This window comes from Pyxicephalus adspersus, chromosome 5 (genome assembly GCF_032062135.1).
Source record: "Pyxicephalus adspersus chromosome 5, UCB_Pads_2.0, whole genome shotgun sequence".
Taxonomy (NCBI): Eukaryota; Metazoa; Chordata; class Amphibia; order Anura; family Pyxicephalidae; genus Pyxicephalus; species Pyxicephalus adspersus.
Window position 1 is genome coordinate 26127718 of NC_092862.1, and position 12047 is coordinate 26139764.

Genomic DNA, 12047 nt, shown 5'->3' on the forward strand with positions numbered 1-12047 from the left:
TGGTATTCCAGGTATTATTTGGTTTGCATATACTTTAAAGTAAAATTGACCTAAAACCAAAATTTTGAATAAATATAGTGCAATTATCATGTGTGAGAAGACAATCACAGACCTATAGAAATCTACAGGGCTGTAATACACAGGCTGATGCAGCACAGGAATGTAAATAAGAATAGTGACAGTCCAACCTTGATGAATCTGTGGAGGTCTAGAGAGGGAGAGTAGTTGCTCATGAAAACTGAACCCTGAATGTGAAAAAATCCTTTAATATATAAATTAAAAAAAGGAATGCTAGTACAACTTTGTGGTTCAGGGATGTTCTGGAATACTTTACAGTGATCTTCTGTTTAGCAAAAACTAAACTTGCTACACTCCCGTGTCCACATTCCGTTGCAGGGCATCTTATCCCCATCTTATCCCGTCTTCTGTTCTTACAGATGATATATGACTACCTTGGTTGGTCGGGCTGGGATGAAATAACTCCCAAGCATGTGCGAGGTAGTTACTTAGTTCCAGCACATGCAAGGGAAGCAAGGATTGCTGTTTATATTGGCATCCTAAGTTGCACTGTTCAGCTTTTTTGACAGTTTCCTAGAGCAATTAAATAGGTGTGAGGGATCATTGCAGAAGGGACATTGCCTGTACTACTCTGCAATATTAAAAAGTGGAACTTTAGTTCTGCTTTAACCATAGTCATACCCAGTGCTTCTACAGCCCATCCATATTGTACTTCCATTGCAGCTGGCAACAATCTGAAAGCACAAAGAAATAGAACAAACCTTTACTGAAAATAATTGTCAATACAGTAAAACTTTTTCACTGAAAAAGTCAAGTAGAGTACAACATTACCTACAATTCACTTTTGTAGTATTTGCTTACTACCTTAATGTGAGAAACGTGGCCAATTTAAACTGAGAATAAAGTGAGATTATGTTTAAAAAACTGAGAATCTGCTGATAATGCATTCAGGGGTTGCTTTCTGTCATTGACCTAAATGTTTTTGCTCCTTAAATGAGCCTAACTGATCAGGATATCCTTAGATATATTATATATACAGCAGAAGCCTCTTTACTCCTTAAATTATTCTTTGCTGTATATCAGCGTTTCTTGACCTTTTTAATATTTTTAAAATAACTTTCAGGTCTTCAGGGAACCCAAGCTATAATTACTTTATCCTCAACTCACGGTATATTAACATGGTGGTCAATAGGAAGAATGCCTCTTACATTGCTTGACATTGGGGAGAATCTCACCCTTACAGATAGTCAAAAAGATCATTGATGCCACCTAAACTAACCTGGGAGTTACAAACTGCTCATTGCTGAAGGAACCCCCAGGAACCTCTATAGGAACCTTGGTTGAGAAACACTGGTCTATATGGAGGAGCTGATTTACCTTTAGATTTACCCTCTACATAATGCCACTGCTAAGGGAAATGTAACAGGCTGAACTTTATACTGCTGCTTTGATTAGGGTAAACTGTTTTTATCATTCCCTATTTAATGTACAGCGCTGTGCAATATGTTGGCCCCATATACATCTTGTTTATTATTATTAATATTATTATTAATAATAATAATAATAATAATAATCATTTTCTGACTTTAATCCACTTCAAAGTCTATCTAGAAAAAGTTGTTCCCAGGACGGTAAGGCAAAATCTTTCTATATGTGCCTAAAGCACCACAATAGTCCTGCATTTTAGCGTACCTCAACACACAGACGTGAAGCATTTGTACATCAGATGCAAAAAGATGCAGGTCCATTATAAAGTCAATTGGTCTGCATTGCAATGCACCTTAACAGGCAACATAATGCTTATTACTGTAAGTGTGTTAATGCACCATAGATGTGTTAATCCAGGCTTCTTTATAATCTTTAGGGTTATTATATGTGCAATTTTATTAAAACACGTTTTGCTGCAAATATACAGTACATATCCAGTTGATTCCTATAGAAAACAAAAACAGGCTGCACCTATGAAAAGGAGAAAAATGAAAAGGTCAATGTTGGTTATCAAAATATAATATGTGCTGTGTGTACAGCAAATTCACAGTTTTATTTTCTTTCTTTATTTCCAGCTGAGGATGTTTGATTCAAATAATGATGGAAAACTAGGACTCACAGAAATGGCACGGTAAGAAGTGCAAGGTTTTAGATCTGTCTGAATGTCCATTAAGCCTTTGAAAGCAATGAACAGTGCACCCTATAGTGCGGCAGTAAACATGAGACTGTGATTTTACCTGCACTTGGTAACCTTGATGTGTGCTATGGTTGGCATTTGGTAAGCACAGTGCAGTGCAATAGGAAGGTAGTATACATTGAATGCTGCATGGACAGTGGAGGATATATAGTACAGGTACCTTGTGTAGAAAAACAGACTAAGCTTCCTTTCATTGCAAAATGCTGCCTAATGTCCATGATTTCTTATGCCTAAGTTAGGGTTTTACGTTGAAAAAATGTAATTTTGCTTCTACTGTCTAGCATGTAATGCCACGTGCTTTAGGAACAACACTTTGCAATATAAAATAAACCTGAAAAACAATAGCATACAGGTAGTCCCCAAGTTAAGGATATCCGACATACGGACGACTCCTAGATACGAACGGGCTTCCCTGCTCGCTGTGTGCAGAACGAAGGCTTGGAATGGGGAGGGGGCGGTTTGCATGACTTGCACAAGAAATCTTTAGCTAAACACATTCATTAGGATCGGTTGTCGTCCATCGTCCGTGGATCCGGCAGGACGGTCGTTCGGACGATGGACGACACCGACTGTACAAAACGGCAGATTTTCGCCCGATATTTGGCCGATGCCGATTATCGGGCGATAAAAATCTGACGTGTGTACGTAGCTTTAGAGCTGAGCTGATCTGTAACATCTTGTAACTCTTTAATGACCAAGACAAACTCTGCAGTTGTTTCTTTTTGCATATCAAAGCACAGCTTTGAAGTTAATGAATGTCTAGGCTCCATAAAGTTGTTTTTTTTTGCTTTGTTTGTGATAAACTCTCAGTGAGGATTTTATACAGTAACTGACACCACGCTGCCTAATAATATGTTGAGACAAACATATGTCATAATTGCATTCATCAAATTATTGTACTTATTCCGATTTACATACAAATTCAACTTAAGAAAACACCTACAGTCCCTATCCCCTATGTAACCCAGGGACTACCTGTATTTATGAATTAAAGCATGCAAAAAGCAAAAACCTGTTTTAACAAAACTGTGGCTTCAGGATCCCACTGTAGCTAGACAACTGACCTAGAACCCTAGCAGTCATATACATGATCTTTGCTTAATGCAATGATTTGGTCTGAGCTCTAATCCTGGTCTTCAGCAGAGATCAAACCCACAGTGGGATTCCAAAGCAGCAGTTTTCCAAACCAATCAATTTAAAGGGTTCTTCTAGCATAGTTGTATTTAGTGTGCAGGGTGGACATGATTTTCATCTGACTGGATAATTAAAGTAAATATTCACACAACTGTGGGTAAATATTCTTAGTCCCCCTAGCAAATATGCCTCTCTGTATCCATACATCCATGACTTTTCACAATGTTCACAATGTACATCATTTGTAACAAACTCCTAAATGTTCTGCTAACATCTGACACCATAAGATGCTGATAGTTTTATCAGCCAGAAATTCGTGTTTCTGCACTTTTCTGATATAGTTTGTTACTGGCGGCAATCTTTGTGAAATGTTATGGGTGAGTCCTGCCAACAATTTTGTTGCAGAGGTATGTGAGTCACAAGGGTGGCTGCCAAATAAGACTGATCATGGGAATGTATTTAGTTTCTTGCTATATTACCTTTTAATAAAGTTATGTCACCAAAAGTGATAAATATTTGCTGCAAATAAGACTCAGAATACTCACTTCTCCTGCTGCTCAATTTGCTAATCCCTGCAATAATGAAGTCACTCTGCCGGCTGAAGATCCTACATAGACTGGAATTCTTGAAAGTGATGGATTCTAGTCCTCATATTAGTACTGTGGTATGATCCACTGGCCTTTATTCATTACTAGTGATGTAGAGGCAGGCAGGAGGTACCAAAATGTGCAAAGGAGGACTAAGAAATCTACATTTCTGGAAGTGTCTAATTCTGCTGGATCATAAGCTAGCTGTTCACTTCTGCAGACTTTGGCAGTATGGGCAAAGGGAGAGGCTAATTATCCAAATAAACTGACACACATTCAGTATATCATAATAATGCCTAAACCCCTTGCAGAACAAGGACTGGGAAATATACAGAAAGTCGGTTGCTCGGTGTATATTTGAGTATATACATACAAAAAAGCCATTGATGTATTATTTTTGGGTGTGCATCCTAATTAATATGTTTTCACTATTTGATAAATAACTAATCAGAAACAAACATGTAAAAAGCATAGGCCTGTTTAGTAAAGCAAGAATATATACAGAACGCACACGCCATTGATGCAACCTATATGGTTTTCCTCCTTATTATGTTTTTTACTATTTCGTGACTCAATGATCCAGAACAAGAATGTAAATAAGTGCCTATTCTTTGCTGTAGGTCCGTTGTCTAGTGAAGCAAGGCTTAAAGTGATAATAGTGATAATCAGCAATGGTCCTTACCATATATATCTACTAACACACGTTATTTTAAAGAATAAGGGGATATGAAGGAAAATTATACTTAATTCTGTATAGTTGTACAGAATTGTATGTCTCAGCCTTAAAAATAGTTTGAAAGCACCAAGTTGAAAATAAGGAGTAGACTGTTCCACATTCATAGACCTAAATAAAGTAAATGTATGGGCAACTGGTTATCCAGATTATGGCAGACACAGAGTAAAGAGAATACAGAATTTGGGGGGCGGTGGTTTGGTTTTATTTATGTAACATCACACATTAGGGCTTTATTAGGAATAAAAAAATAATGAAAGTGACCTTGCCACCATATTTTAAAGAAAAAACACCTACAGTAAAATAGGATCAGAACCAGCAGACAGGAGTTCAGTAATGTTGTTATTAGAAATTGGAGGTACCTCACCACGGAGGTGTCAATAAGCATTCTTCTTTCATTGCAGGGTGATTGGAAAAATAAACAGCAAAAAAAAAAGACATGGCCACATTTTTTTTTAAATGTGGTTCATTGGGAAAATGCCAGATTCATCTTTCTAACTTGCATTGAAATGGGATGGGGTATATTCACATTGAGATGGATAATCTATAAGAATCATAAAAAAATAATCTATAAGAATCATAATCTATAGGATAATCTAAAGATAATCTATAAGAATCATAGAAAAATTAAACATTTGTTTTGTAATTGTTGATCATAAAATTGAATATTGCGTTTAATAAATTTAAACTATTTTTTCTTGTTTTTCCATTTTCTTTATAGGCTACTCCCTATACAAGAAAACTTCCTTCTCAAATTCCAGGTATGAATTCTGTTTTATTCTCAGTGCAGCAATACAGTGTCATGGCAGGAGACTATACATAAATGCATTTCTTTTATTCTTTCAATCTTAGGGAGTCAAGATGTGTAACAAAGAATTCAATAAGGCATTTGAGTTATACGATAAGGTATGATAAGATTTTTATGTATTCTTTTTTTGGACTGTTAATGTGGATTTTCTACCAACCCCCAGGTATATGCATCCTAAAAAATTCATATGTAAAAAAAATGATTTGATCTATTAATGTTATTTCTCTCACATACTTTAGTTGGGCTATAATGTACCTCAATAAATAAAAAAAGGGCATGCAAATTGTTGTGATAGAAGGGCCAAGTCCTGCCTTAACCCATGTTGCAGTAAAACACATTTGCCTTGTGATTCTGCAGTGTGCATTTTTAGATTTTGATGAGTTTGGTGAATTATATCATTTTTTAAGTACATTCATTTTTAAAGCCCTATATATTAGATCCAAAAGAAAAACAAAGGAAAAGGGAGCAGAGGGGCTTGATTCCAAAGGAGGGATTATTTATTTAATTGAAAAGTTGGAAGATCTGAAACAGTTCCTAAATGTAAAATGAGGATAATTAATACCTTTATTGGATAAATTCAGGAAATCATGGCAATCTTTCAAAGCACACTTTATGTAGCTGGAAAATGATTCCTGTGCTTGAAGAGCTTGCTGTGCTTTACAAAAGTTATACCATGAGATACTTTTCATTTAATTTAAAATTCAAATTCTGGAATATTCAATGTATACTATAAGACCACAAATTTCAAGTTGCATGAATACATTTATTTAATACAAATCCCAAACATCTAAAAAAATTCTTTACCAAGTGTTAACACTTTGTAAGCACCATTGACTCAACATCAGTTTTTCTGTATTTGCATTTGCATTACTTTTATATTTCTAATTTATTGAATAAACTAAAGTGTTCCCAGACCTTTGACCTCTAACCATCAACTGCCTACAAGGAAACATTTATTATTAATATTAGCCAGTATTTATATAGCGTCAAAATATTATGTAGTGCTTTGCAAGGTCCATAGTCATATCATTACCAGCCTCTTATGAAGTGTTGTTATTATTATTATTATTATTATACAGGATTTATAAAACGCCAACACGCGCTGTACAATAAAAAAGCGTTAGTGCCATATCCTTTATATCTATTGACTTTAAGTATGCACAAAGTTATGGTTAATTACCTTGTACAGTGCCCGGTAGCTCCAACATTCAAATAGTAGTATTAGTTCCTGAGCCTTGGTGCCTTACTATTGGCCAGTGAGACTTGCCCTTTATAGTGGGGGATCAACACTAAGCATAGGAAGAACATAAAGATTTGTGTCTGCAGATGAGTAGAAAACACAGATTCATGGGCTTCTGCACTTTTGGATCACTTGGAAACTAGTCTTTGTTGTTTCTTCAAAGTCTACAGATCTATTTGTTCTGTTTTTGTCTATTTTAAAGCAAATATTGGTTTGTATACCCAATAACACTAACACCTTCTTCTAATGGGTCTGATCTATTAAAGCTCTCCAAGGCTGGAGAGGATACAGTTTCATTAGTGAAGCTGGGTGATCATGCAAACCTGGATTGGATCTGGTCCAGGAATGAAAACATTTGTTAACAAATAGCAAATTAATTTTAAGAGATCCAGTCCAGGTTTGCTGGATTACCCAGCTTCACTGATGAAAGTGTGTATTCTCCAGCCTTGGGGAGCTTTAATAAATCAGACCCAATATGACAGTTGTTACTATGTAGTCCATACTCAGACTCAGTTCTAATATACAGTGCTTTAGCAAACTAAACACTATAAAACTTTGGGTTTACATCCACTTTAATGTGCTGAGGCCAAAGCTGGAATGAGCTTCCCAGCTGAAAACAGACATTGCATTAAGCATTTCCCCTGGCTGTCCCAGAAGTCTATCTTTGTCCATTGCTGTGTGGAGCGTGCACTTTACCATGCCAGCTGTGACTCTCTGACTTCATAAAACAAGGAACTTTATTAAACTTTAGGGTCCATTAAATTTAAAGTAAAAAATGTTCGCTGAGCTCATTTACATAAAGCTCAGACTGGAAAGAAGTGGTACAGCACATTAAATGCACGTCTTTCACTCGACGGCTTTCCATTTATCTTGCAGGACGGCAGTGGCTATATAGATGAAAATGAATTGGACGCCTTGCTGAAAGATCTCTGTGAAAAGAATAAAAAGGTAAAGCTCCAACTTTTATTTTTGGAAAAGATAATTTGGTTTTAAATTAGGTTTTAAAAACCTGACTAATTTATGAAGAGGGATAAAGAGAAACCTGTAATTGGTGGAAACACATTAAGTCGCTTGAGCCATTGTTATGCAGATAGAGGAGCTGCTAAAAAATTATGGGAAAACAAATGGATGGGCTTAATATACACAGCAGTGCACAGAACAATGATGATGTTCAAGGTACAGTAACCCTAAACATTGTAGTCAGTTTTTAGTACCTGTAATTCCTAGTGTGAGGCTTCTGATACTGAAAAAAGTTCTAAAATTAAATTTTGTTCCTATACAAATCTTTAACCTCGAACTCTAAAAGACAACTTCAGTGAAGTTGTTCTTTGAATGCTCCCTAACAGAATACTTACTTTTAGTCCTCTTTCAAAATTCCTTACGATGTGGCCATGCCTGGCACTGCATAGTTTTTAAAGAGTAAGTAAACTAAATTTAAAAAAGTTACACTTACCTTTAATCCCACAGATCCCTCAATGGCGCTGGTCCTTCCCATGATCCAGTGCCACATTGTCCTGGAATCCCCCTTCGTCCCAGGCGCCGCCATCTCCTGCGACTTGATCTTGCACTGTGCAGGTGTGAGATCGGTTGATGTAGCCGCTGTGATGGGGGACAAAAAAGAGAGCCAATCTCATCTCTTTCGCATCTCTTTCCCTTTAGTGGAAAAAATGTTCCTTCTGCGCATGCCTGATCTCGCCAGAGCCTCCCAGGAAGCATGACGAAGGTATCCCAGGAGGCTCTGCGCTCCCATTAAGTCTTTTCACTTAAAAAAAAAATTACAACATTTTTACTTGATTCAGAAGGGTTGTCTACCTCTCTAAAGTAAAATATTGAGCTTAGGTACGCTTTAAGGAAGAAATCTAGGCCAGTTAGGCATTGGGGGAAAGTGTGTTGGCTTTAAAGATAACCTGTTGCTTTGCATTGAATGAGCAGAACATGTCATAATTATTAGCTTGCTTGAAACCTAGAATGATCACTTGATGATCTGAACTGGATTATAAAACATTATCTGTTTATTTAAATAGGACCTAGACATAAACAGCATCCCGACATACAAGAAAAGCATCATGGCCTTGTCAGATGGAGGAAAGCTGTACAGAACGGAGCTGGCTCTAGTCCTCTGTGCTGACGAAAACTAGCGACTCCCCTGGATCTTCCCGAAAACTGTACTGGATAGGCACTAGAAGTCTTAAACTTTGCTATTTTTTATCTGTAAATCTAAATTACATAGAGCAAATTAGCCAGAATGTGCTGCAAATGATTCTTTTATTTTCTTTTTCATTTGGTTTGTTTCTATACTGTTTGTAATGTACAGTTTTTGTAACTATAAGGGAGAAACAAATAAGAGTATGTCTTTGTCAGAGATAGAATGTATATCTGTACACTGATTAAAGGTTATGATATGCTTGGAAATACAAGTTTGAGAGACACATTGTATAAGAAACAATGGCTTTTGTGGCACCAGAGTCTTAATATGTCCAAGAATCTGAATATTTTAGGACAACTCTGTCAGTTTACCTATAAAGGAATTAAATATACCCCTTTATTTAGCTTTTTAAAGTTTCGAAGTTTGAAAGTTTGAGTGCTGAAAAGCCCTGCTACTTCATGCCAGACCCATCAACTTTAAACGCGTACTGATCACACACATTAACTAATTGATTTAAGAATTAGATTTAAAAGGTCTATATATCCTAAAGGAAAGAGGCAATAATATATTTGAGGAAAAATGCATTGGATTCATTAAGAGATATAGGCACATAGAACAACGTCAACTAGCGAAATGACCATTCTTCAGTGGTGCAGCAATGATTTTTAGGAACCCATGCAAACACACCTAATATGTAATTAAACCAAGAAATCAATGTCAAAAGATCACTAAGTTGGAACAAAAATGAGGTTAATTGCATTTTTTGTTCTCATTTTTTTATTGTTTATCATTTACCATTTACCACCAGATTCTCACACATTTATACCCAATCAAGCATTATTTATCAACATTTGCCATCATCTGGATTTTCCCATTTTTCAACAAGAAATCTAAAAAATGTTCATAACCCAGTTAGTGAAGTATTTGCTAGCCACAAATATATGTCATTCTCTACAGAACAAGTACTTTATTTTGGTAGATCTACAGTGCACAATCATTCCAAGTCTGCATTTTTGGTGCATTTTTTAATCTCTCACTGCACTGGATCTAATAGCAAAAGGGCTGCTAGTTTAGAATTTAGAAGACTTTGGAGACATTTTGCACTTCACTGGGCTTCAGACCCTCATAACATCTGCAAAGGTTACGTTAAAAGTGCTTTACTCTGTTTGCATATACATTAAAGATCTCAAATATGGAAAATGTAGAGCCTTATCTTTTTGAGTGTCTTTGTTCCAGGGGCCCTATATGTGTGGGTAAACTACATATACTTGTTTATTTTTTAGTGGCACATGGCAGGCAAGGCATAAGGAATACATAGTTTACTAATTTCTAAAAAAGCTATAGAAAACTTGTTCTTGGATCTCTTTAATTCTAAGATGCTAATCCAGTTACAATATCCTGCACACAGGCTGGCTAAAGGGATGAGAGTATGGTTGGCAGCTGCAGTCTGTCTACCTTTGTTTGAAGACTCAAAATTTACGACTGCCTGTGCAAATACACTCAGATAAGGAACAGTGCTTATTAATTGGCCTCAAGTAGCTGCAATAGTTCTAAAATATAATTTCCACCTAAAGTATGATGCTTGTGTTCAGACCCCTAAAACCTTCTTAAAGCCCTCTGAATACAGCTCCAGTTCTGAATATACTCACATATAAGATCAGATAATCCACCTGTGCTTTGCACACTTGCAGGAATGTAAAATAATATGGATCTTTGCCTTAAAGTCAATCAGACAACAATGAAGTTGTCTCAAAATACTGCTATTTGCTCCCTGTGGCCTCTACCTATATTAATGATGGGTCACTAAGAGGCCACTGGCAACATGCTTGGTACCTGTTCCAAACTAGGGATAGCAACTGTGTAATCTGCAACTGGACTTCAAGTAAAAACCTAACTCACATTCTGATGACTTGGAGTAAGTGGGCAATTTAGTGGGAATTGCCTGGCCCTCAGTTTCAGGGGGGATTTGCTTGCGTCATATTTGTTGTTGAAGGGAACACTACATTTTGGACAAAATAGTTGTAAAACACTAATAAGATTTGATTATTTCTAAGTTTTGAACTACTAAAACCAATACCTAGGAAGTGTGGTTTTCTGTTTTGAAAGATGGATTAGTTGTATTGAATGAATGTTATGAAACAGAATCTAAAATGTGTGTAATGCCTTTTGTCTCAAAAAACCTACATGCAAGTTCACAAGTACGTGGAACTTTGTGTGTCTATTTCATCATCACCACAGATAAGCTGTTGCCCTTGCAGACTATTGACACATTTGCTGGTTCTCTTTAAATAAGAATTACTGGGTTTCATGGTATATGATCTTTTTGCAATACTGGGCCCAAGTGTCCTAAGGAAGCAATATGGGCCTTATATATCACTTATAAACTGATGTTTAAAAAGATACTGTCACTTTGATCATTAAAGCCAGAATAGGGCAGCTGCTTTTTAACTAAACAAGCATGCAGACCTGGCACATGGTTCTCCAAAATTATTTCACCAGTAGCATCTCCCATATTTATATCCAGAAAGGTTTCTTTTCGGCTCCAAATATCTAAACTACATGCATCAGACACAACACAACACTGCATACACCATGGATCTATTTTGCTATACTACCAGGAAATATATTATACAACTGTATCTATATTGCTTGCAGTTGGAATAAGTTAAAGATCTGCATGTTAAACGTGCTAAACAACAAATTGTAATGGTAACACACTATTTTTAAACACATTACAAAAAGGCAAATGCTGTGCATAAAACATAGCAACCATAATATGTCATTTATCAGTACTAAGGGCAATGAAAGGCTGTTTTCGATTGGTTGCTATATACTATTACAATTTGCACAATGTTACTTGCCTCTATATTAGATCAGTACAATAGAATAATACAGTTATATATACAAATGTATTACATCACAAAGTGTATGTGCCAACCGACCTGATGTTATAATAGGTATGACATATTATTGGCCACACACATGGAATTGTCTGCAGATTTCAGAATGGTTAGTCATGTAGAATGCACAACCCATTTGATGAAGACGCTTTGTAAATGCATCTCTTAATAATGATGTGTAATTAAGCAATTTGAAACCATGTCTTCTGTGATTTGCATTGATCTGCAGATCTTGAAAAATACTCCAGTGAAACAATATTTTACACCATGTTCTCTGTATTCTCTAAATAAAATTC

At 36.2% G+C, this 12047-nt stretch overlaps 1 protein-coding gene across 1 annotated transcript in view; it reads left to right on the forward strand.

The window, feature by feature from the left end:
• CALB1 (calbindin 1) overlaps positions 1 to 10055 on the forward strand; it is a 40948-nt gene extending 30893 nt beyond the window's left edge. The window contains exons 7-11 of the mRNA XM_072410946.1: positions 2082 to 2137; positions 5379 to 5418; positions 5510 to 5563; positions 7582 to 7653; positions 8730 to 10055. Coding sequence (XP_072267047.1) covers positions 2082 to 2137; positions 5379 to 5418; positions 5510 to 5563; positions 7582 to 7653; positions 8730 to 8843 — 336 coding nt within the window. The 3' untranslated portion in view covers positions 8844 to 10055. The remainder of the gene's footprint in view (positions 1 to 2081; positions 2138 to 5378; positions 5419 to 5509; positions 5564 to 7581; positions 7654 to 8729) is intronic.
• Positions 10056 to 12047: the final 1992 nt, after the last annotated feature.